Raw genomic sequence first — 22560 nt, forward strand, 5'->3', positions numbered from 1 at the left:
CTTGGTTCTAGTCTTTCCCTTGACCTTATATGATTCCAGCAATTCTGAAATCTGACAAGTTTCAAGGTGTCACTCTCATTTTACTTCAGTATATTATAAAGCAAGGTTAAAAGTGTGCATGGAATGCTCAGCTGTCTGTGTGCATATTGGCATTTTAAAGAAAGCTCTAGTGAAGCACAGCTTTCAGGGATATATATCTATCTCTATCTCTATCTCTATCTCTATCTCTATCTATCTATCTATCTATCTATCTATCTATCTATATTTTTAAAAAGTTTTTTATTGCACAAATAATCACGAACAGTTAAAATTATATACAACAAATTAACCAAAACGATCAAGAAATAACATCCAGCTTTCAGGTTTTGAAAAAATAAATAAAACCTATTTACCAGAATAATGGTGGACTCGCTGCGCACGTGATATTTAAACAGTCTGAAAAAATATTGTCTTTATCTGTAGGTCTAGAGTGTGGCTCAGCCATGTACAAAAAATAGATCTATAGGAGGTTTCAACTCTTAATCCCTCTTGGCAACTTTCTCATATTGTTTCCTGCATCATCCTGCATCACTCCCCCCATTACTTTTAAAACTTAGGGAAATATAATTATCGTCACTGACAAAGAGGACCAATGCAAAGAGAGACTTTGCACACATCTATACACCATATAGCGTTCTTTATTTAATGTTAAGCACTCACAAGAGCAGCCTGCTGAAGAAGCAGACACCCTTTTCTCCACATTTGTAATGCAAAGCCAAGCATACAGACTGCACAGCAGGTGCTAAACTGGGCTGAGTCCATCTAGAAAGTGAACTGTCAGGGACATGCAAGGGATCAGTGAAATGTCTGCACCGAAAGGGCTCATCTGCTCTGGAAATTCTCACATTCATACTACGTCACTTCTTTAGCAGCAAAGCAAAGTGCAGATAAATAAAACAAAAGATGCTGATGCTATGCCAACTGCCAACATCCCTTGGGTGATTTAGATCAATTCACACATTTTGAAGTCCTTATGTCCCCCATGTGATTAATGTGAAGACTTTAAGCCTAATGTCAGCTAAGGGTTCTCTGCTTAATTTCCGGCATGATGTGTGGGGAGAGGAGTCTTTAGCCTCCCCCCATGCCATTTTGCTGATCTGAAATGGTTTTAGGGAGCCTGTTTCCCATTGGGAAGACTTTGGTCTAAACCAGACAAGATAGTGCCCCCAGAGACACACCACCATTTTGTAGGAGTTCCCACTGGGGAACTTTTGACAGCACTGCTGCGACCTGACTTTGGTTAGAACCACTCCCACACAGGAAGAGAAGGGGTTTCTGCCATCTCCCATTCCCTCTTACAAATGCAAAATGGCACTGTGGGCATTATTCGCCCATATGTTCCAGTGCCATTTTGAGTTAGAAAAATGGCACAAGAAGGCAGAAGCCCCCCCCCCCCAATGTCACAGTAATCTTGACCACAACTGTTCCCTTGTGTTGCTGTTTAAAAGGGTTTTCTGTTGGGAACTCTCTGCTACAAAATAATGGCATGTCTCCAAGGCAGCTTGAGAACAACATCTCATCTAGTTTGGACCTAACATATACTGATGGCTACATATAAATTTCCTCAGCTGGGCAAACAGCAGTTCCCCTGGAATAGATTCCACTTGGACAACACTTTATCTGACCTGCAAGAGTTCAAACCCATGGTTTTAGAGGTGCAGTATAATCAAACTGTTTTTAAATAGTGTAGTGGAACAGTCCTGCTCTGACCTGTTGACCCTATTCCACCATGTCCTCCAAGGTAATCCCAACACCCAGAGGGGTTTTTCGCTCTCTCACTGTTCAGCTGCCGCCACTACCTGACCTTTGTAGCAATTGCCTACTGGGAGTGTCAGGACTCCCAGCTTCCCTTTCAAGTTCTGAGGCCTTGACTCCTTGGCTGCGATCACACACACTCAATAATCCACTTTCAATCCACTTTCAATGCACTTTCCAATTGGGTTTTGCCAGTTCACATAGTAAAATCCCGTTGGAAAGTACACTGAAAGTGGATTATTGAGTGTGTGTGATCCCAGCCAGGGTCTCCCAGTAACCAGCTTCTAGTTATCACGGGGACAGCTTATTGCATTGTGCACTACTGGGGGAGTAGCCACTTGGCAACTGACTGCCCCTACCCTTCCTCCTGGTGCTCCTTTTAAAATAGCAAATTCAAGATGGTGGAGTTCTATGTGGTACCAGAGAACCTCTACAAGTATCAAAAAACTTTTTATTTAAAAATGTCCACAAGCAGACTCTGAGCACAGCACCAGTTTGAGCAAGGGATTCAACAGTAAAGCGTAAAACACATTACCTCAAAGCCTCTTTCAGGTGTGCAGTCCAGCACATGGCAATGGCTGCCTGCGACAGACCCCAGAGAAAAGTGTGCTTTGATAGAATCAGCACAGAACAGCCTCCTCCTTGCTTCCAGGAGTTTTTTCATTTCTGTTTCTCCTCCCACTGACCAAGTCAGGCCAGATCAAAGATTTTCGTGAAGTCTCCAGGAGATTTTTCCTGCAGTCTTTCTAGCACTTAATTCCTCCAAATGTCTGTTCCTTTTCGATATCCCCTATCTACCTAGAGGTATGAGTGCTGTGGTGGCTCAAGTGGTTATGACGCTGAACTGCTGTGAAAGGTCGGTAGTTCAGCAATTCGAGACCCAAGTGTGCCGCATGACGGAGTGAGCTCCCGTCTCTAGTTCCAGCTCCTGCCAACCTAGCAGTTCGAAAGCAAGACATTGCAAGTAGATAAATAGGTACCACTTCAGTGGTAAGGTAACAGTGTTCTGTGCGCCTTGGTGTTTAGTCATGCCGGCCATATGACCATGGAAATGTCTTTGGACAGCGCTGGCTCTTCGGCTTGGAAACGGAGATGGGCACTGCAACCCTAGAGTCGGATTTGACTGGCTTTCGAGCAAGGGAACCTTTACCTTTATCTAGCTAGAGGTATGAGAAGCTGGACCATCCCATTGTCTCTTGCTAGACCTGTTAGCATTTCTAAAACAGGTGAGGCTGGAAAGCAATTGATGACTTTCCCCCTTCTGCCTGTTCTCTGCCAAGAGACAGAAAACCTTTTTAAAACTTAAAGTGGAGGTTTTGCTTAGTTTAAACCTTTAATGAAGAATGCATTTCTTCACAATAGTCTTGACACCCGGTTCTGAACTATGATGTGCTTGGTACCTAGATGTTTTGTGACATCTTGCTGTCATTTGTTTCTCATAATGTCATCACAGAAGAGGCATCAAAAAAGAAGTTATGATATCACTGAGTTGCCCAAAAGTACAGAAATAATTGTCAAGCAATTCTGAGAGGGAGTAAAAAATAGTACATTCTTGAGGAATCAAAGGGAGACTCCAGTTGGCAGATGAACCCTTCCATCACACATAACTACAGAAAGCAAAATGCCTACAAACAGCCCTGCAATAATTTCCCTGAGCCTCTAATCACAAACCAAATCTATGTAGTCTCCATATTCACTAGAATAGTAATTTAGAGCTATACAGCCTGTTCTCTGATCATTTGGATCTCTGATCGGAACATCATGTTACATCCAAGTTACTATAGAGACTCAACACAAACCATGTTGCTAGGCTACACCATATCTTCAAACATCAGAACGGTGCTGCAGAAGAATGTAAGAGTTGGTTACTAGACCAGAACAACTGTCTAGACCTGTATTTCTGTCTGAAACAACAACTAGTTCTGAAATATCTGCAGAAAATAAAGAATAAACCTCAAAGCCACTATTTAGATTGTGTCAAGAGACTTAAGGGATACCCTGTGAATAAGAGTAAATTCCTTATTTGTGTAGTCTAAGAGCCAATATAAGCTCCTGTGATGGATGGGCAGAGGTGCTGCCCTTTTCTGTCAATCACAGGTCTCCTGCATATCTGTTTGGTGTGTGTGCAGAGCAGCTAACAACCATTGAGGGCTCATGAATGGCTGAGGAAGCCTAATGGGAGGGGTGAGTGAGAGAGAAAAAGCTGTTACACGGTTAGTTCAGGTCATATAGGGTTTGCTTCTGTATAGAAATATTGATTCCTGTAGCTTTCATGTATCCCTTGTGTGATTCCTATAACCTTCTGTATCTCTTGTGATACTATAAGGTTTCATGTTCTCCCCCCTTTGGAATGTACCCCCTGCTGGTTTGATTTCCTCTCGAGGTTAGTTGCCTGACAATTTGTTCAATTGCCATGCCATATAACTACACATGTTTCACACTTCTGGCAGACCTACTGGCGCCTGGTTGTGCCTAGATGCCAGGAGTCACGTACCAACATAGAGGAGTGGTTAGGAGTTTGGAGTCACATTCTGCAGGTGTGGCCTTCAAGACTACTGACCATTCAGGACACTTGGACGGTCCCAGGTCTTGTCAATTGGCTCATGGCCAGAGTCATTTGAAACCTGGGATTGCCCTTTATCAGGCTGAACACAAAGACACGAGCTCAGATTTTCTGCTTGCTGTTCTGTTCTTGTTACCTGCTGTCTGTGGACTTATTCTGGAAATGCTTTGTCTCAGCCATGAGGCATGAGACAAAGGACTGTGTTGTGCAGCTGAGCACATGGCTGCATACTGGCCCAAAGATGGGACCTAATTGGACTTTATACTGATGCTTCTGGACTATGGATCATCCTGGTAACTATGTAGATCTTTAATGTTTAGTAAGGGCCACAGAGGGATGTTTTAATGTCTTTTTTAAATGTCTTTTCTGGTCTGATTGCTAAGTTCTGTGATAAATAAACCCTATCTGTTTATAACCTGTGTCTGATTGATATACCTTGACTCCAAGCCTTTTTCCTTAGTGCCTGAGACTGCTTGTCCAATTGCTGCTACCTGGCTAAGCATATTCTTGGATTAAGTCCCAAAAGCCAGTCAAGAGTTTGAACCTTCTCTTGGGCTGGAAGGGGACTATAGTGAAAGGTTCTGGTGGCAAATGTCTTAAATCCAAAGAGAGACTACCTCTCCTGGGTTTTTGTGTAAAATTCATTGTCTCAGTCCATGATCCTTTCCCTTTCCAGTCCTGGATTGGATTGAGAAAGAGACAGAATCATGACAGCTTCTTCAGAGTATTAGTTGGGAGAGAACCTGTCTCAGGAGACTGTTTTGAGTCCAAGCAATGAATTTCTGGAAAGAGGGTTAGTTGTGTGTGCAGAAGGGTAGCCTGATACACCTTTCTTAGGAGACTTTGGAAGTTCCAGAGTCAGTCTTTTATGAGAAAGTAAGCTAGCAGACTGAATGTGTTAGGAAGAGACTGAAGTTATCACTGGTCCCAGTTTCCGATGGAAACTGGCTAAGTTAGGGTATGTTCCGGTCACCCAGTTCAAGCTCCCGGCCTCCTGGGATGGGGGCGGTCCCTTCCTCAACAACCCAAAGACGTGGCACGTACCTGAAAAAATCCCCTCCTTGCAGCCGGAGGAGTCTCGGGAGGCGGAACCGCGCCTGGGGCAAGAGAAGCAACACAGTGAAGAGGGCAACGCCCAGACATTCCCCTGGCTCTGGGAACGAGGCGGTCAGGTGAGAAGGTGACCGAGAGAGCCACAAAACACAGTGGAAGAGGAATGGCGGAGAGGCGCAGCTGAAGACGAGCCGAAAGATGTCGCATCGCTCACAGCCCCTGCACCCTGCGGCCGACAGCCGGAAGATGACTCCACCCCTGCTAAACCTACCACGTTGAGGGTTATGAAGGGGGGCAGGGCTACACAGGGAGGGAGGTTGGCACGGAGCGGACGGGTGCTGGGAGTGGTGCGTAGGTATAAGAAAAAGAGGCAGGAGATCGAGGAGGACAGAGACACAGACAAGACTGGAGAAGACAGAGACATTGAGAGAGAGGGAACGCTCTGAAGAAAGCCCCTGCAGCCTTGGTGGTTTGAAGTCTAGTTTGTGCAGTTAGAGGGACGCCTAAGGTGCTGTTAACCTTGTCCCCTGCCTGCCTGAGGTCTCCTTTTGCCTCTTTTCTTCTTATTCTGCCCTGTTGCCAGGCCCATCCCTCATGTCCACCCTACGGGACCACGGCAACCGGAGGCCTCCCTCCCACGGCGGAGCCTGGGCCTCACAGGGGAGGAACTCACATTTACATTGTGAGAATCCTAAGGCTGAGAGAAAGCCAACATTCACCAAGAATATATTCTTGGCTGTTAACTGTTCTGTGCACACAGGCGTTGACACTAAAAAGTTATAACCTGATGTCTTATGTGTAATAACTGCATTCAGAAGGCCGATTGGGTTCAGTCTGTCTGTAAAAGATCGAGTCCACTCTGGCCACATTACACAAAATGCTACCTCTTCTTGAAAGGCCTTGAAAGCCCCAACCTTCACAGCTCCGTATTTCATGAAGGTCCAAAACTCAGTCCCATAGCACCTAATAGCAATAATTTCAAAAGTTATCTATGGTATGAAAAAGCTAATTGTTTGTTGCATTTTCCATGCACCTTTCTTGCAGTGGTCCAATGGCAGACTTTTGGATTTTTATGGTTCAAGAAGAGTTGTGCAGGTGATCAACTGTGGAAAAATGTTTTCACATGTATGCAGTCATGTGATTAATTACTGGATGCAAAATGTTAATGGTAGAATTGGACAGAAGTCTCATCACAATAATCTGTGCATCATGTGAACCCATGAAACTGCATTATACTCAATCAGACCCTTGGTCCATCAAAGGCCCCTGCCACACGGGGGGGAAAGGGACGGGCTGAAGCGCGGCTTTTGAAAGCTGCACCAAAAGAAACACGCCGCGGCGGGATCACATTGATCCCCTGAGCTGCGGTGCATTCCCTCCCCGGCACGATCAGATGCCGGGGGAAGCGACGGAGGGGAACGGGAGACTGCCAAACTGCGCATGTCTGAGCATGCGCAGTTCAGGCAGGAGCTGGGGATGCGCCGGCAGAAAGACAGGCCGGCGATCCCACGGCCGGCGTTGATGCGGCCGTCGTGGATGAACCACCTCGGTAGGTGGTTTATTTTTGATGCGTCTCTTCGGGGGAAGGGCCGGATCGGGGACGGGTGCGCAACGCTGCCCAGATGTTGCGGTGGGATCGCGCCTGTTTGCTCCGGCCCCGATCCGGCCCACTCCCGGCCCAAAACTCCTCGTGTGGACAGGGCCAAAGTTAGCCACCATTGAGCCACCATTGAGCCACCATTGAGCCACGGAAATATACAGCACCTTACCCAGCTCTATCGGTGTCTGGAGCTCAAGAAAAGATGTAAAAATATATTCACGTTTAGTCTTTGACTATTACATCAGAAGTGTGAAAAGAGGACGAGCAAATTATTCATGTCCCTTCTGATCAGAAGCCATGTGTGTGCTCAGTGGAATGACTCCTGGCACTTCAGGAAAAAGTGAGCCAGAGTGGCTGACCTGGAAGAACCGAAAGAGGCAGGGCAGGGCATAGACTTTCAAGGATATGGTAAAGGAATGTTACTCTTAACCTGACATCTCATGGGCTGTGCCACAGAATGAAGGTCTTAGAGCAGTGGTACTCAGTCCACAGGTCACAGAGAGAAACATTCTCCATCACCATCAACAAGAAGAGCCACAGGACTACTCATCTGGGCTATTGTTGAATCTCCAAAGACTCCAAAATAAATCCACGTTTAAAGGTTAAAGCAAAATTTATTCCAAAGCGTTTGAAAGAAGCAGGAACACTAGAATTGTTAGGAATGGACACAGACCCCAGAGGGTAACATAATAAAGGAACTTTGAACCAAGTTATAACCAATAAATCCCTTTCCCGCCGGCGCGAATAAGGAAGGCACTGACAGGTAATTGCATGGGAATGTAACGGTTTGTCTTTCTCAAAACAGGCCCTTGGTTCACAGGCAAAAGATACCACTAACAAGCGAGCAGATAACAGGGCTTCGTCTTCCCACTCCAGCTGGGTAACCTTGAGCTGTTACAGGCACCTACAAAAACAAGAATGTGAAGAATACAACAGAAAAGGCCAAGGGGGAAGGGAACACACTCAGGGAACCAGAACTCTCAATGGCAGCTCGCTGACAGCTATGCAGAGGAAGGATGGGCAAAGCATCTTGTCTTTTTTTTCTGCACACCCCACTCACTTGGATCTGACCAGCAGCCACAGGAGCCTGATCTACCTCATTCTGGGGAGAAAGGGAGAAGCCAGGGAGAGAAGTAAAGGGTACTCAGGACTCCCACTGCAGGAACTGGCTTAGGTCAGACTATGAGTGTTCTCTGAAGGGAGGTTCCAAGTCAAGGAGTAAAACCACCATCACACGTGGCCAGCTTGCTCTTTTTCTGGGTGGCTGCCATGGTGGTGGCTTTAATCTCTGTTCTTTGTGGCCAGCTTGCTATCTTCCTGGCAGCTGCATGGGTGCTGGGACAGAAGCACAGAGGCTGAGGAGTAGGGTTGGGGGTTGTTGGAGAGGATGGGCTCATTACTTCCATCCCTGGCATGAGCCTTGCAGCTTACCCATCCTCCAGCAGCAGCTATGCCAAGGTAGTAATCACCTGCCAGCCATAAGCCCTACTAGGCAATGGCCCTGTCCATATTCCTGAAACATGGGGCAGGTGCAACACTGGGGAATGGGGTTCGGAGGAGCCACAGGTGGAACATCAAAGAACCACAGTGAGTATCACTGTCTTAGAGCAAGGGAGCGTCAATTGAGGAACAGGGAAATGATCTCTCATAAGGGACCCATTTCTCACTCATCTTGCATCTTGCTGGAGTAAGAAGCCCTGGTAGTGAGAGATTTGCATATTGGGAATATAGAGAGGATTTTGTTATGAGTATCTTGACTATGTGATAGTTTGCTAGCCAGGTGAGAAAACCGTAGATGTCATGTGCCATTTAGATAGGCTTCCAAGTGTGGGAGAGAAATCAGTGGTCATGGTGTATATCTGTACCACTAATATTGGGATATGTAGTCAGGAGAAGAAAAAAATAGGCTGCTAGGTAGGATGTTGAAACTTAAGACCTCCAAAATTAACATGTTAAAATATATGGAATTTGCTGACACAAGATGTGCTGATGGCCACTGGTTTAGAGAGCTTTAACAGGGGATTCAACAAACATGTGAGAACAATCTGTTAATGGCTCTTAGTCACGATGGGGAGGGAAGACAGCATGGTACAGCTCAATTTCATCAGAACTCTAAAGCTAAGCAGGATGGGATGACTTGGATGGGAGACTGCAAAGGAAGACTCTGCAAAGGAAGACAATGGCAAACCACCTCTGCTTCTCACTTAAGGGAGTTATGGGACAGCTGTGAATGGTGTGTTATTGATACTTATGGAAACTAACAAACAGGACATGTAGGCCCTTCCCCTGCTGCCCTCAGGGAATACTGCCTTTGAATCTGAAGTTTTCGTTCCTATATCATGACTACATGCATACGTGCCATCAGGTCACAACTGACTTACGGCAACCCCAGGAAGGGGCTTTCAAGGCGATGATGATGATGATGATGATAATGATGATGATGATATACTTTATTGTCATTGTACATAGTACAACGAAATTAAAGATGCAATCATTTTGGTGAGGCAGTTGGATGTGTGCGCGGCAGGGCTCTTTTTGTAGCAGGTACTCATTTGCATATTAGGTGACACACCCATAATGTAGCCAATCTTCAAAGAGCTTACAGTAGCTCCTGTAAGAAGAGCTCTGTAAGCTCTTGGAGGTTTGGCTACATTAGGGGGTGTGGCCAAAGGAGTTCCTGCTACAAAAAGACCCCTGTTTAAAAAGTATCTTGTGACATTACAGTAAGGGAAGAGGCAAGGGAAAGTTACTGGAAGGAGTATCTTGATAGTCAAACTCTTTCAATCATATGCAAAGAATCCTCCATCATCTCATAACACATGTAGCAGAGCCTACTGACAGATTTCCACCCACCCCTTCTACCAGGAGTAAATCAAGCCAAAACGTCAGCATGCCTACTCTGTGAATGTCTCTAGGCCTTATCTGCTTAAGGTGCTGGAAAAAACACATTTGTACTCCCACTAATCCTGAAGAGTCCCATTACAAGTTTTTACCACCATTAATCCCTGCAGCGTAGTGGAAAAGAGAGGATCCTATGAGAAATGAGTTAAAGCTAAAGCACATCACAGTCACACCAGTGTTTTAAGCTGTTCTACTTTGAGCAGAGATTTAAAGACGGGAAAAAACCCAGAGAAGGCAGAAATGTATCACACACTAATGTCTTTAAACATTCATAGCTTTAGAACTAATCAGCCTATTTTCTTCTAGCAAAGTAGCTTCTATTGGAGAGTGGAGGAAAATTAAAATTTAAAAAGACCAAGTCTGAATACTCCCTGATAAATCTAGGGCTGCAACTCCTCACCCTATCACAGGCCTTATATGCAAACTTGGACTAGTCAGCTCTATTTTCTCTACTTTCTAACAACTTTAGCACTCCCTCTCTTTAGAGTGCCAAAGTTTAGTAGATTGAGACATCCAGATACAGTGGAGAATTCTATGAAAAATATAAGACAGAGACAACTGTGTTCCTTAAAAGTTTATAGGTGAGGAATATCCCTGCCTTGCAGTACCTCAAACATTCCCCAGTGTTTGAGAAAGGGATTGTGCTGCCTGTCACCTCGTCAGTCCTGAATATATTCACTCAAAAGCACATCTCATTGATTTTAAAGAGACTGACTTCCCAGAAAGTATGCTTAAAATCATTCACCCCCTCTGAACAAGTACTTATCTTTAATTAAAAACTTACTGATTTGAAACGAGGCTGTACAAATATTTAAAGGTAAGAATGTGCTTTGCTAGATTATCAGCACAGTGCTAAACAAAGCCACATCATTTTAAGTCTATTGACTTCACTAGCTTTAGAAGGGTGCTTAGGATGGCTTCAATGGATTAAGAATTTAGGACTGATTCAGGTGACATAGAACTCTGCTTGCAATTGTATGGTCAGTCTCAGACCTTGGGGCCTATTGATTAATAACATTTATGTGTAATGGATTTTAAAACTACAATCTTGTAAAACAAAGTTTGAAATTGACTACATTGATCCATTAACTGGAGTGTGTGGAACCAGAGTTGTTTGTTTTACATACATTTGTTTTACATACTTAGGAATTTTCAACAGATTTCCAGATACCGGTAGTACAATAGGGGTGTGTGCATGCGTGTGTCTACAATGTATACCATCTCTAATCTGCATGCCCCTGTCACTTCATGTACAGGGAAGGCAGCATCAAGGTGGCCAGCTCTCCATTCAAGTCATCTGCAGCCATCTGTGCTCCTCCCTGCACTTCTACAAGGAAGGGGATCCAGAACGGCCCCCTGACACATACCATATCTGTGCTTCCAAAAAGCATATATTTTATAAGTCTTTCATTTTGTATTCAGCTTTGGCCAACTCATCTTTACTTGCATTATTTTAAATCAGATTAGAGACCTGGCCACTATCAAATAAATGTATATCAACGAAATTCTAGATAAACAAGAGGGCCATACTTTAGGGGCACTGGAGTTCCCATGTTTACCTTTAAGAGAAGAAATGTATTGATCTAGTCCACTTGTGCTGCTGTTAACAACCCTGCTTTCATCAGTGACAGAGAATGCTGAATGCAGTGTTCTGCTGTAGACTGGTCCCATTAGAGAGATGCAGCTTCCAGTACTAGTCTTTGCGATTGCAGATGCTGGTTAAGAGAAGTGATTGGGCAGCAGCTCTAGTGACAACACATCCAACTGCCTTCATAAGTGCAGAAGCAGCTGCAGTTTGTTTTTGTTTTCTGTTTGTTTGTAGGATTGCCAGGGGGCTCCAGGGTCTGTCTTGGGATCTTCTGGCACGCACGCAAAGTGAACACACCATGATGACATCACCCAGAAGTGGTGTCATCATGGTGCCAGCGTTGGGGATGGCACTCTAGTTTTTGGGCATAACTCTATAGTTTGAGCCCAATTTTACCATAGAGTTTTGCCCAAAAACTAGAGTGTCACCCCCTTGACGTCAGCAACTTGATGACATCACTTCTGGGTGACGTCATTATATCACGTTTGGGGGCATTTGCGGGCAGGGTTTTGCGGAAAGGCCCCCACAAAAGCAGGGGAACCCCCCTCCAGATCAAGGGCCTGCCAGCCCTATTTGTTTGCCATATATATTGGTTGGATGTCTTCGGATCTAATCAACAAATTCTTGGGCTCCAGTGCTTCATGCAGATGAACAAATGGGCTTCACAGTGATCTCTTACAGCCTGCCCCCACAGATTGTGCCTGAACCCCCCCCCCCAGGAAGCTGCATTGTTCTTGGGGCAAGAACAATGCAGCCAAGCTGGCTCAATAACACAGGTTGCTCTGTGGACAGCACCTGTGTTAATATACATGCCTTTCTTTGGCTCAAACCCTGCCTATTTGGTAGGAAATTGAGGTTTTGAGGAGAATGGACTAGATTGTACAGAGTCAGACCATTGCACTATCTGGCAAGCACTACCCTAGCTGGTAGTGGCTCTCCACAGTCTCAAACAGATAAAGGTTCTTCCCAGCACCTGCTTCCTGCACTTTTCAAGGTCTGTCTGAGGCAGCTAATGGCATAAAACAAAACAATAAATAATAATTTTATAAACAAATGCTCAGTAAATTAAAACCAACAACAGCCATCAACAATATTTTAAAACAACAACCACTAAAATAAACATAAGAACAGATATAAAAGCAGCTGCATAAAAGCAGGGAGAAAATAGGACAAGAGGACGCAAATTTGGTTAAAAGCTGGGTTGAATAAAAACATTTTGATCTGGTGCCTAAAAGTCATTAATGTAGATCCCAAGCTAACTTCAAGGGAGGGAACATTCCACAGGCAGGGTGCCACCACTGAAAAGGCCTGTCTCATCTCTGTGGGCAGGAGCACTAGGAATAATGCTTGAGATTAGGACTTTAACTGGTGGGCTTGACTTCAGGGAACCTAGCCACAAGCCATTCAAATCCTTAAAGGTAAGTTATAAGTAGGCAATGCAGATCTTTCAGTACAGGGGTGATATGGTCACTGTATCTGTCCCCAACAACAACCAACCTGTTGTATCTTGAACTGAAGTTTCTAAAAAGTCTTCAAATGCATCCCCATATAAACCCCACTGCACTAATCTAACTAGGATGTTGACCACATGACGGCCAAATCACACCTTGCAAGGAATGGTTGTAGATACTGTTATCAGACAAAACTGAAAAGGTGCTATGTGCCACAGTGAACATCTGAGCCTCTGACCATAGGACAGGATACAGAAGAACCCCAAGGTATGGATGTGGTCTTTCAGGAGGAGTTCAACCCCCTCCCCCCAGGATACACTGACTCATTCCCTGAGCAGCTTTACCATTGACCAAATGCCCCTCAGTCTTGTCTTGGCTTCAGTTTATTGGTCTTTTTCTGTCCTCTTACCTTCTCCAAGCATTTGTGCAGGACCTCCTCAGATCCACCTGACTCATTTCTCAGAGAGAACCAGAGTGGAATTTCATCTGTATATTTGTAACACCTCACGTCAAACATCTGGATGGTCTCTCCAAGTAATTTCATGTAGATGTTAAATAGCATGAAGGACAAGATTGGCCCTTGTGGGACTCCAAAACATAAAAGTCATGGAGTCAAGAAGTAGGGCCTCTCCACCTTCTGAAAGTTGCCAGCCAGGTAGGAGCAGAACCACCATAGTACAATGCCCACCACTTTCCACTCATCCAGCTGCAAGCATATCAAAAGGCACTAAGAGGTCCGGGAAAACAGCCAGGGATACACTGCCCTACCACTTATCATTCAGGGCCTTTTCTTCCCAAACCTAGGACTGAATCTGGTTTGAAATGAGTCTAATAAATTTCCTCCAAGTCCACTCAATTTTTTTTGGCCACCATGAGCTTGAGCACTTAACCCAAGCTTTATTGTCATCACTCAGCCTCGCTAGTCTCTTTTCTGTAAAACAGAGGATGCAGCAGTAAATTTAGGGTCAAAGGTGCCATTTAAAGATCTGGGATCTGACCCTATCTCTGACTTCTCCTCAGTTGGGGGCCTTGGGCATGTATGTCACTTCTCTCCATCTGGCTGACTACTCTGTTTGCAGCAGTGGTCAACTATTTGACTCAGGGAAGCTTACAAAAAGGGCATGAGGGTTTCTGGTCACACAAGTGACAAAAAGAATTGTATCTTAGCAAATCTCTTTAGGGTGATTTTTTTTCTTTAAGAATGTGACTTAATTTTTGCTCCAGTTGTGATATTTTAACATCTGTGGTTTTAAAGCAAAGGCCAAATGTTTATCTGTGATCCCTTCAGAGCTGACAGTTGTGATCTTGCTGGCCATACAGTTGCTGATTAAAAGCTCCCTACAGGGATTTCATCCATGATGCAGCCTGCCAGTTTAGTCTAACCATCAGTCTGAAAGGTTATGGTAACAGCACAGGCATGATGTTATGCATATTGCAACAGCACTGGATACAATCCTGCACTCACAGAGTGCAGAGTGGCTCCCATTGCGCTTGATAACTACCCTTCCCTCCTCCATCAACAGTATTTGTGTTCGCTCTTCCAAACATGGTTTGTCTTGACAACTGAAGCCCTCCTGAACGTGACTGCCAGCATTGTTTTTGGCACACAGGAATATCTCAGCAGAAGCAGTGTGAGGGAGGCTGGGGAAGAACCTGCAGTGGAAATATGTGGGAGGACTTTAGCTGATATTGGCTAGCTCTATTAGGCCAAAATGCATGCAGAAGAGTCCCCCTGGAGGCAGCTGAAGGGGGGGGGTAACTTGCAGAAATTTGTTCACCGTCTTGGGAAAGATCATGAATTTTATCTAGTTAGCTGTGTGAATAGCTATAACACTGTATAGTCCACTTTTCTATGTAACTGTAATCAATGACTGTATTACTGTCCTCTCATGTTACATGCATAAGATGCTTAATACGAGCTGGAATGATACTGAAGCTATTAAGAGATGTAGCTTCTCTGGGACCAGATCTTTATTCATTCAGGCTCAGCTTTGTCAGTTAAGTATACCTCACCTACATTCAAAGATCTTCACTAACTCCGTGTTTGTTACCAGGCACAAATTCAAGTGCTGGCTTTGTCCTATAAAGATCTAAAGAGTCTGCGATCAGAATATCTGAAGGACCATCTGCTCCTCTATGAACTTTTCCATCCAGGTGAGATTCTTCAGTCAGGGGACCTATACTAAGTACCTCCATCTCCAGAAGTTAAGTGAGTGGCTGCTGGAGACACAGCCTATACTGTGGTTGTGCCCTTGTTATGGAACTCCTTCCCATGGCATAGCTAAGCTAGTGCTATCTTTGCTATCTTCCATGAACTAAATAAGGTCTGTTTACCCAAGCTTTAGGTATCAGTACTGCTTGTTTAATGTTTCGACCAGCTGGTTTACCTCCTGGGCCATTTTGTTTCTCTGACCTCTTAGCTAATTAGGATTTTAACTACTTTTAGATGCAGTTTCTTTTGTCGACTGATTTTGTAATTGCTTTATGATTATTTTTAAGGATTTTGCAAATTGCCTTGAAGGTTCTCAGTGATGGTTAACAGCATTGTTTCCAAATCCTCAGCTGGTGCCTATTGGTTGTACCTCCACTGGTTTGTATGAGGACAAGTATCTCTAAATATAATTATTTAATTCATTTAGGTACATAGGTTCAGACTACACATGTGATGCAGTATTTAGGGAGATGCTTGGGAGTCTGAAGAGTTCAAAATCCAAAGAAGTGGCTTTGGATAAATCACTGCCTCAGCCCTATCTCATCCCATTAGCAAAGAGGGAATAGTACAGAATAATAGTGATATGCGTCACAGAAAACAATAAAGACTGAATTACTAAGTACTGGATAGATAAACTAACTGGCAGAGTTCATACTTGCCCCAGATAGGGTCCGGGGGGGAGTGGGGGAGGAGAGAGAAGGGTAGGATTGTTTGGGAACTAGTCTCTCAGTTCACAGCTGTCCATAAAACACTAACTTTGATGGAAGCAGGCCCATTCTGTATGATCTTGCCCAGTTCAGATATATAAAAAATCTGGTTTTTACCAAGTCTTACACAGTAACTTGTGGGTCTCTGGGCAGCTGTTCAGATCTCAATAAGATACTACCCCATAGAAAGATTCACCTTATACTCTGAGAAGCTTGGATCTAGATTATCACAATAAGAATAGAGAAACCATTAAAAATAATTAGAAAGCACAGCTTGTACAATTTTCATTACTAACATGATCATCAGGAAATTACATTATGGCTTTATTATTGATGGACTCAGTATGTAGCAAGTAAACCTAGGGAAGAAAGGCAAGGCTTTCATGATAAGAAAACGATCAGGTTATAGATGCATTACCTTTTTGTCACTCAGCCCAGACACCTGGTCCACATACTCTTCTTGGATCATGAAGGCAGCCAAATTGGCAGTGTAACTGGCCAGAAAGATGACAGCAAAGAAGGCCCACACAGACACCATGATTTTGCTAGTAGTTCCCTTGGGATTCTGCACTGGTACAGAATTGTTGAATACCAGGCCCCACAATAACCAGATTGCTTTGCCAATGGTAAAAGAAGGACCACCAGGCTCTGAAATGACCAAAGTATAAGCACAATCAGTCAAACAGCTGCTGCAGTCTGAGGGCCTTTCTAGACAAAGATTTTAAAAAACCAGGCAAACATATACAGTTTTTTCTTAAAGATTTCAGGTTTTGGCAAGCCAGAGCACCCCATGGGTCATGCACTTCTCCCAATTCTTTCCTTGGTTAATGGTAACCTTCATTCAGCAATACATCTGATATAGCTAACCATATTGGCTTTGATATCTGGTTTGGAAATTACATCAATGGTGCCAATGGTTACATCAGTTCAGATGTAACACTGAACTACAGCAATTGCTAATTCTGCTTTCTTGAGAGCAAACCAATCAGAATATAAACTCTTTAAATGAATAAGTTATCAAGGAAGGTAGAGAGAAATTTACCCTGCCAATGACAGTAGGAACAAAGGCATGCACATGGGAAAATAATAATAATAATAATAATAATAATAATAATAATAATAATAATAATAATAATAATAATAATAATAATAATAATAATAATAATAATAATAATAATAATAATAATAATAATAATAATAATAATAATAATAATAATATAATGGCATCAGGTACAGTAAAGAAAACATCCACTGCTTCCACAGGATAAAGTGTGGGGTTGACCCAATTAAAAGCTAACCTTCCCTACTGAATTACCCCCCCAGGCTCCCTCCCAAAAAAATCCCTAGCTACGGGGCTGGAGAAGAGCCCTCCTGGGGGGAGCATATTCCTATTTATTGTTCCTAACAAAGTCCTTGGCTATGCACACTTTAACACTGGAGAGGGGAAGCAGGAAGCACACAAACTTCAAATAACTGAAGAATACATTTTTTTCTTTAAAAAAATCCGTCCCCAAAATGTTGGGCATTGCTTGCATGTTTTAAAGAAGGATATAGAAGTATTGTGCTTGTGAGATTCTCTAAAAATAAAAATAAAAGTAGCCTTTCAAAAATAAAAAAATGGTAAACTTTATATAGCATATAAAATAATGTGGATAAGGGGAAGAAGAGGGGTTTGGTGCTTGTCACTATTGTCTGTGACACTATCATGCATGCCATAAAATTCACACAGTCACATTCCACATAGTAGTGGCGGGGGGGGGGGGGGGGGGGCTCACAGCTCCTTTACTTATGGTTGCCACTGCCAGCTAGTAATGCCAGTTCCCAGGTAGGGGCAGGGGATGACCTGATTTTTGGTGCTCCCCCCAGACATGGCCAGTTTGCTGGCAGGGGGAAGCCCCACCCCAACAGTCATCCGCGGCCCGCTTGAAAAAAGCAGGCATCATGCACGCCTGCCCTGCAAACCATGAATTCGCGGCTTGCAGGGCAGGTGTGTGCAGCACCCACTCTTTTCAGGGGGGGGCAACCTGCTCCTGACCTTCAAGCCGCGAATTTGTGGCTTGCAGGGCAGGTGTGCAGGGTGCCTGCTCTTTTCAAGTGGGGTCCACCCGCTCCTGCCATGCAAGCAACAAATTTGTGGTTTGCAGGCCAGGTGCACAGGGCACTCGCTCTTTTCAAGCGGGGGCCATGTGCACCTGCCCTGCAAACCGCAAATTCGTCACTTGCAGGGCAGGTGTGTACGATACCTGCTTCCCCCCCAACCATTTAAAGGGAAGGTTCCCTTTAAATGGTTGAGGAAAGGTGGGAGGTGTGCGTGCAGCACTGCAACCCCAACACAATGATGTCATTCTGCATGACATCATTATGTTGAGAACAGCCCCTCCCAGAATGCCCCCCAAATCACCTTGCTGGGATCTGACAACCCTATTGCCACTTCTGGGTTGGCAAATACCGGGAGATTTTTTGGGTGGAACCTGGAGAGGGCAGAATTTGGGGAGGAGAAGGACCTCAGCAGGGTATCATGCCATAGAGCCCACCCTCGAAAACAGCCATTTTCTCCAGGGGAACTGATCTTTTGGAGATCAACTGTAATAGCGGGAGATCTCCAGGTGCCACATGGAGGCTTTTCCTCCTCCCCTCTGCTGTGCCTCACCTATGGAGTAGTGAGAAGGTGGGTGGTACTTTCTGCCATGCTGCATGGGGTCAGGAAGACAGGCACTAGTGCACCCTGCTGCTGGACCTTGCCCCAATACCAATGAATGAGAAAGAAGGGCAGCAGCTTCTTGCCATGACCTGGCAGGGGGCTGGGGAGGGCAGGCACTGTCCTCTCGTGGTAGGGGGCATCATGGGCATTTGCAGAACCAAATCCTTGGGCAAGCCTTGCCTGCAATTGTCCACTCAGATATAACAGTGAGAGCCTAAGAATGTCTACTTGACAATAAATCCCATTCCATGCAATAATCCTGAACTGTTTCTTTCCAGCCACCTATGGTATTGAATGTGAACCTTCGCCTCTGTTCCCCCATCCCCCAAGACAGGCTCACAGCTCCCTTCTGCACTTGGATCTCATCCTTGGTTTTATCAGAGTTCAACTCGCGACACAATACCTTGTGTTTATCCCTGGTTATAACAGCATCTGTTTATCCTGGGACAAGTGTGGGATGAAACTGGGGTGATCTCAATGTAATGTGGAAACAAAAAATACTCCGAGATAATTACAGGGGTGAACTTGACTGTAGTGTAGAATGTAAAAATACCCCGAGATGATTACAGGGGTAAACTTGTGTGTAGTGTAGAATGTAAGTTCAGGGACAGGGTTGAACCAGGATTTAAGGAAAGGACCAGAGTCCTTGCCTGTGACTGCTACTGCCTCCCTCCCTCCCAGCAGCAAGTAGAGGTGATGAAATTAATTATTTCTATTTGCTTCCTTCCCCCTATCAGGCACTTAAGAAAGGCATACAAGCACATATACATGCATATTGCCCACACTTGCTTCCCTCCCTCCCCACAGAAGTAAACCTAAAAATTGGTATTTTCTCATTACAATTGCACCCTTCTTTTCTTAAAAAAGGTCTACCATTGGCATTATGTAATGCTAACGCCATTAACAAAACACAATTACAAGTGTTGTGTATCGATCATGGGTCATCCCTGGGCTAGTATCCGAGACTGGGTGACCTTGTTGCTCAGGAACAATAGGTTGCTAGGATTCTGGAGGGGACCAATGGGGAAGCAGTGTTATGTAAACAGCCTATTGATGGGAGCGGGGTGTGTTTGGGTGTGGTACTTGCATGCTATTTAAACAGGGCGGGAGCCCTGGAGTTTGTCTTGTAGTGTTCCTGAAATCACTTAATAAAGTAGAGTTGTTCACTGCAATGCGTCTTGAACCCAGTATTTAATAACAAGCTTATTCTCCCCTCCTCCCACCCACCCCAGGACATACAACATATGCACATCTTGCTACTGCCTTCTTCCCCACAGCCTGGGACCAGAGCGAGCTTTGGAGTGCCTGTCCTGTCTTCTGTGTTCAGCAGAGTGCCTCTCAAGCAGCCCTGGCTCCTCTCTGCCGTCACAGTCTCTGAGCTCTGCCCTGCTCTGATCCTTCCATTAATTAATCATTTCCACATGCAGCTTCCAATTTGCAATCCTAATATTTGTTGTTATTTTTTTAAAAAAACTCATCTGCTGGAAGCACTATGTCAGTTTAGCACATTTTAGTTTTGAAAACGTTTAGGAACTCCTGCCCCTGCCTCCCCCCATTATTGTAACTGGGCTTGTGTTGGGGGAGGGACTGTGCTCGAGGGCCCTGCAAAATGCCACTACAATAATCAAATAGTTAGGCCCACTAAGGTCAGTAACTCAAGCCACTCCTCCTGCCAAGAGCATCAACAGGGCTTTGGCATTCTACCCTCAAACAGGTTAACAACACTGTAGTTTCATGCAGACAACTTCCCTCTCCCCCCAAAAAAAGGCTGAGAAAATATGAGACAACAGAAAAGAAAATTGAATTGCAACAGTTTGTAAGCACCATTATCTTAACTCCTTGAAACAAATGAGTATACAGATTACGGTGGTAGAGGAGAAACAGGATAGCCTGCAAATCCCAGGGTACAGCACAGTAGGCAGAGTGGTTCAAATCCCCTCTAGCTGTAAAATGCAGCAGGTGCCAAACAATGCTCCCTCTAAGGTGTGGAGTCGTGTGAGCAAAAATCCTACTTTGTGAGCTCCTGGCATTAAAGTTGTGAGCGGGCAATTTGGCTACTGCATAAATCAGTTTACTCTGGAGCCATCTGTCCTGAGCCAAGACAAAAATGTGTGAGCCAGAGGTTAAAAAACTGTGAGCTAGCTCACACTAACTCAGCTTAGAGGGAACCCTGGTGCCAAATCATCACCAGCATATTTTTTCCCTAAGGCAATCTCCTGGGATTACACCTGATCTCCGGGTGACAGAGATCAGTTCACCTGGAGAAAATGGCTGGAAGGTGGATTGTAAGGCATGAAGTCCCTCCCCTCACCAAAACCCACCCTCCTCAGACTCTACACCCAAAATCTCCAGGTATTTCCCAATCTGGAGTTGGCAAACATCCACATATCTTTTTCAGACTACAGTTTTAGATTCCAGGAGCACTCCCATGAATGAAATCTTATTTTCACAATGGTTCAAACTCTATAATACATTTTGGATTCATATTTATTGTTATTGTATTCAAATATGTGACTAAACAGGTTTAAATCTGTTTTTAGTCCTACAAAGTCACTGTGATCTGAACAGTTAGAATCAACTTTGCAGTGAAGTACAAGGCAAAAAGTATTCCTTGAACTCAATGTTTTCCATTGCACGTTTGCGTACACCTAACTTGAACAGTGCAGAGAGGCTATTAGTTATGCTTATTAATGCAGTCTTATATGCCACAACTCCAGTTGACTTTCAATAAGAATTGGATGAATATATCTGATGGCAAATCTGGTTCCTACATATGCAATGCAGATGAGGTAAGTTATTATGAGAAACATCCATTTTGCATTTCTTGGCTTTTTTGAATACTTAACACTGAAGCATTTCATCAACATTTATTTTTGCATGCAAATTAATTTATCTGAATTTATGCTTGTAATTTGCATTTTAAAAATTTGAAGATGCAAGTCAAGTTTTTTAAAGGGAAAGAAAGGAAAATGGGTAATGGGCTTACATTTTAAATCTTCAGTTTACTTCACAGTTACACAAAAGCATTGCTGCAAATTGTGTGCATAGCAGGGGTGGAATGGCTTCAATCTTGCTTAAGCTGTTCTATCACTAATACCAGCATTTCTTTGGTCCACCAAATTTACAAAGCAGGACAGTGTAGTCAGACTCTCTTGACAGTTAAGGCACAACTAATCCGTGTTCAGTGATCCCAAGTATGTAATTTTGCTTCAAAACGTCAGAAATTCCTTGCTGGATCAGACAGAGGTGCCCCTACTCCAGCACTTTTTACAAGTATCCCAGCAACCAGGAAGTACAAAGTGGTTCACTGCACATGGGTTGGTGGTTTATCAACAGACTTTCTCCACACCTGTTCTATACAGCCTCAAAAGCAGTAAACTGAGAATCACATTACTATGATCCAGAAACATTTTGTTCTGAAATATCAAATAAAAGTACCATGGAGCAAATGACTTTCAGGAAAGATAGCCAGTGTTGCCTAGTACCATTTAAAAGTGAAATGGAAGTGTAGTAGTACACATTCCTTTCATATATTGCACTGTGGGGACTTAAACGAAAATCTTAAATGTAGCATTCACTAGCAAGGGGGGGGGGGGAACCCGCCATTTAATCTACGGTATGTAAGCTTTGTACAAAGTATATTCCTCATAGAACTGGTGGTATTGTGGGCTCCTATTAATACTGCTGCCACAGACTGATAAGGTTACACTTCTGGATTTCTCTTATAATTTGACATGTAGGGTCCAGTTCTCATTCTCAGCTGTTCTCCCACCTGTACTAATTCTACATGAATATTTAAAAGTCTGCATATGTCTACTTAGATACGTGAACTGTCCCATGTACGCTGTCTACAGTTAACATGGACAACAGCCCCCTTTGGCATGGTTTTATGGATGGCTCTGACTAAATTTCCATTACAAATCGCTCTTTTTTTTAGGGCTTAGAAACTCAGTGGCATAACTCTGCTCAGGGCAAATTCAGAAAGCAGGG

At 44.1% G+C, this 22560-nt stretch overlaps 1 protein-coding gene across 1 annotated transcript in view; it reads right to left on the bottom strand.

Moving 5' to 3' along the window:
- Positions 1–22560, bottom strand: part of GRIN2B (glutamate receptor, ionotropic, N-methyl D-aspartate 2B) — a 168626-nt gene that overhangs the window by 39608 nt on the left and 106458 nt on the right. The window contains exon 7 of the mRNA XM_015423426.1: positions 16288–16517. Coding sequence (XP_015278912.1) covers positions 16288–16517 — 230 coding nt within the window. The remainder of the gene's footprint in view (positions 1–16287; positions 16518–22560) is intronic.

The sequence above is a fragment of the Gekko japonicus genome, unplaced genomic scaffold (assembly GCF_001447785.1).
Source record: "Gekko japonicus isolate JY-2015 unplaced genomic scaffold, Gekko_japonicus_V1.1 scaffold2055, whole genome shotgun sequence".
Lineage (NCBI taxonomy): Eukaryota > Metazoa > Chordata > Lepidosauria > Squamata > Gekkonidae > Gekko > Gekko japonicus.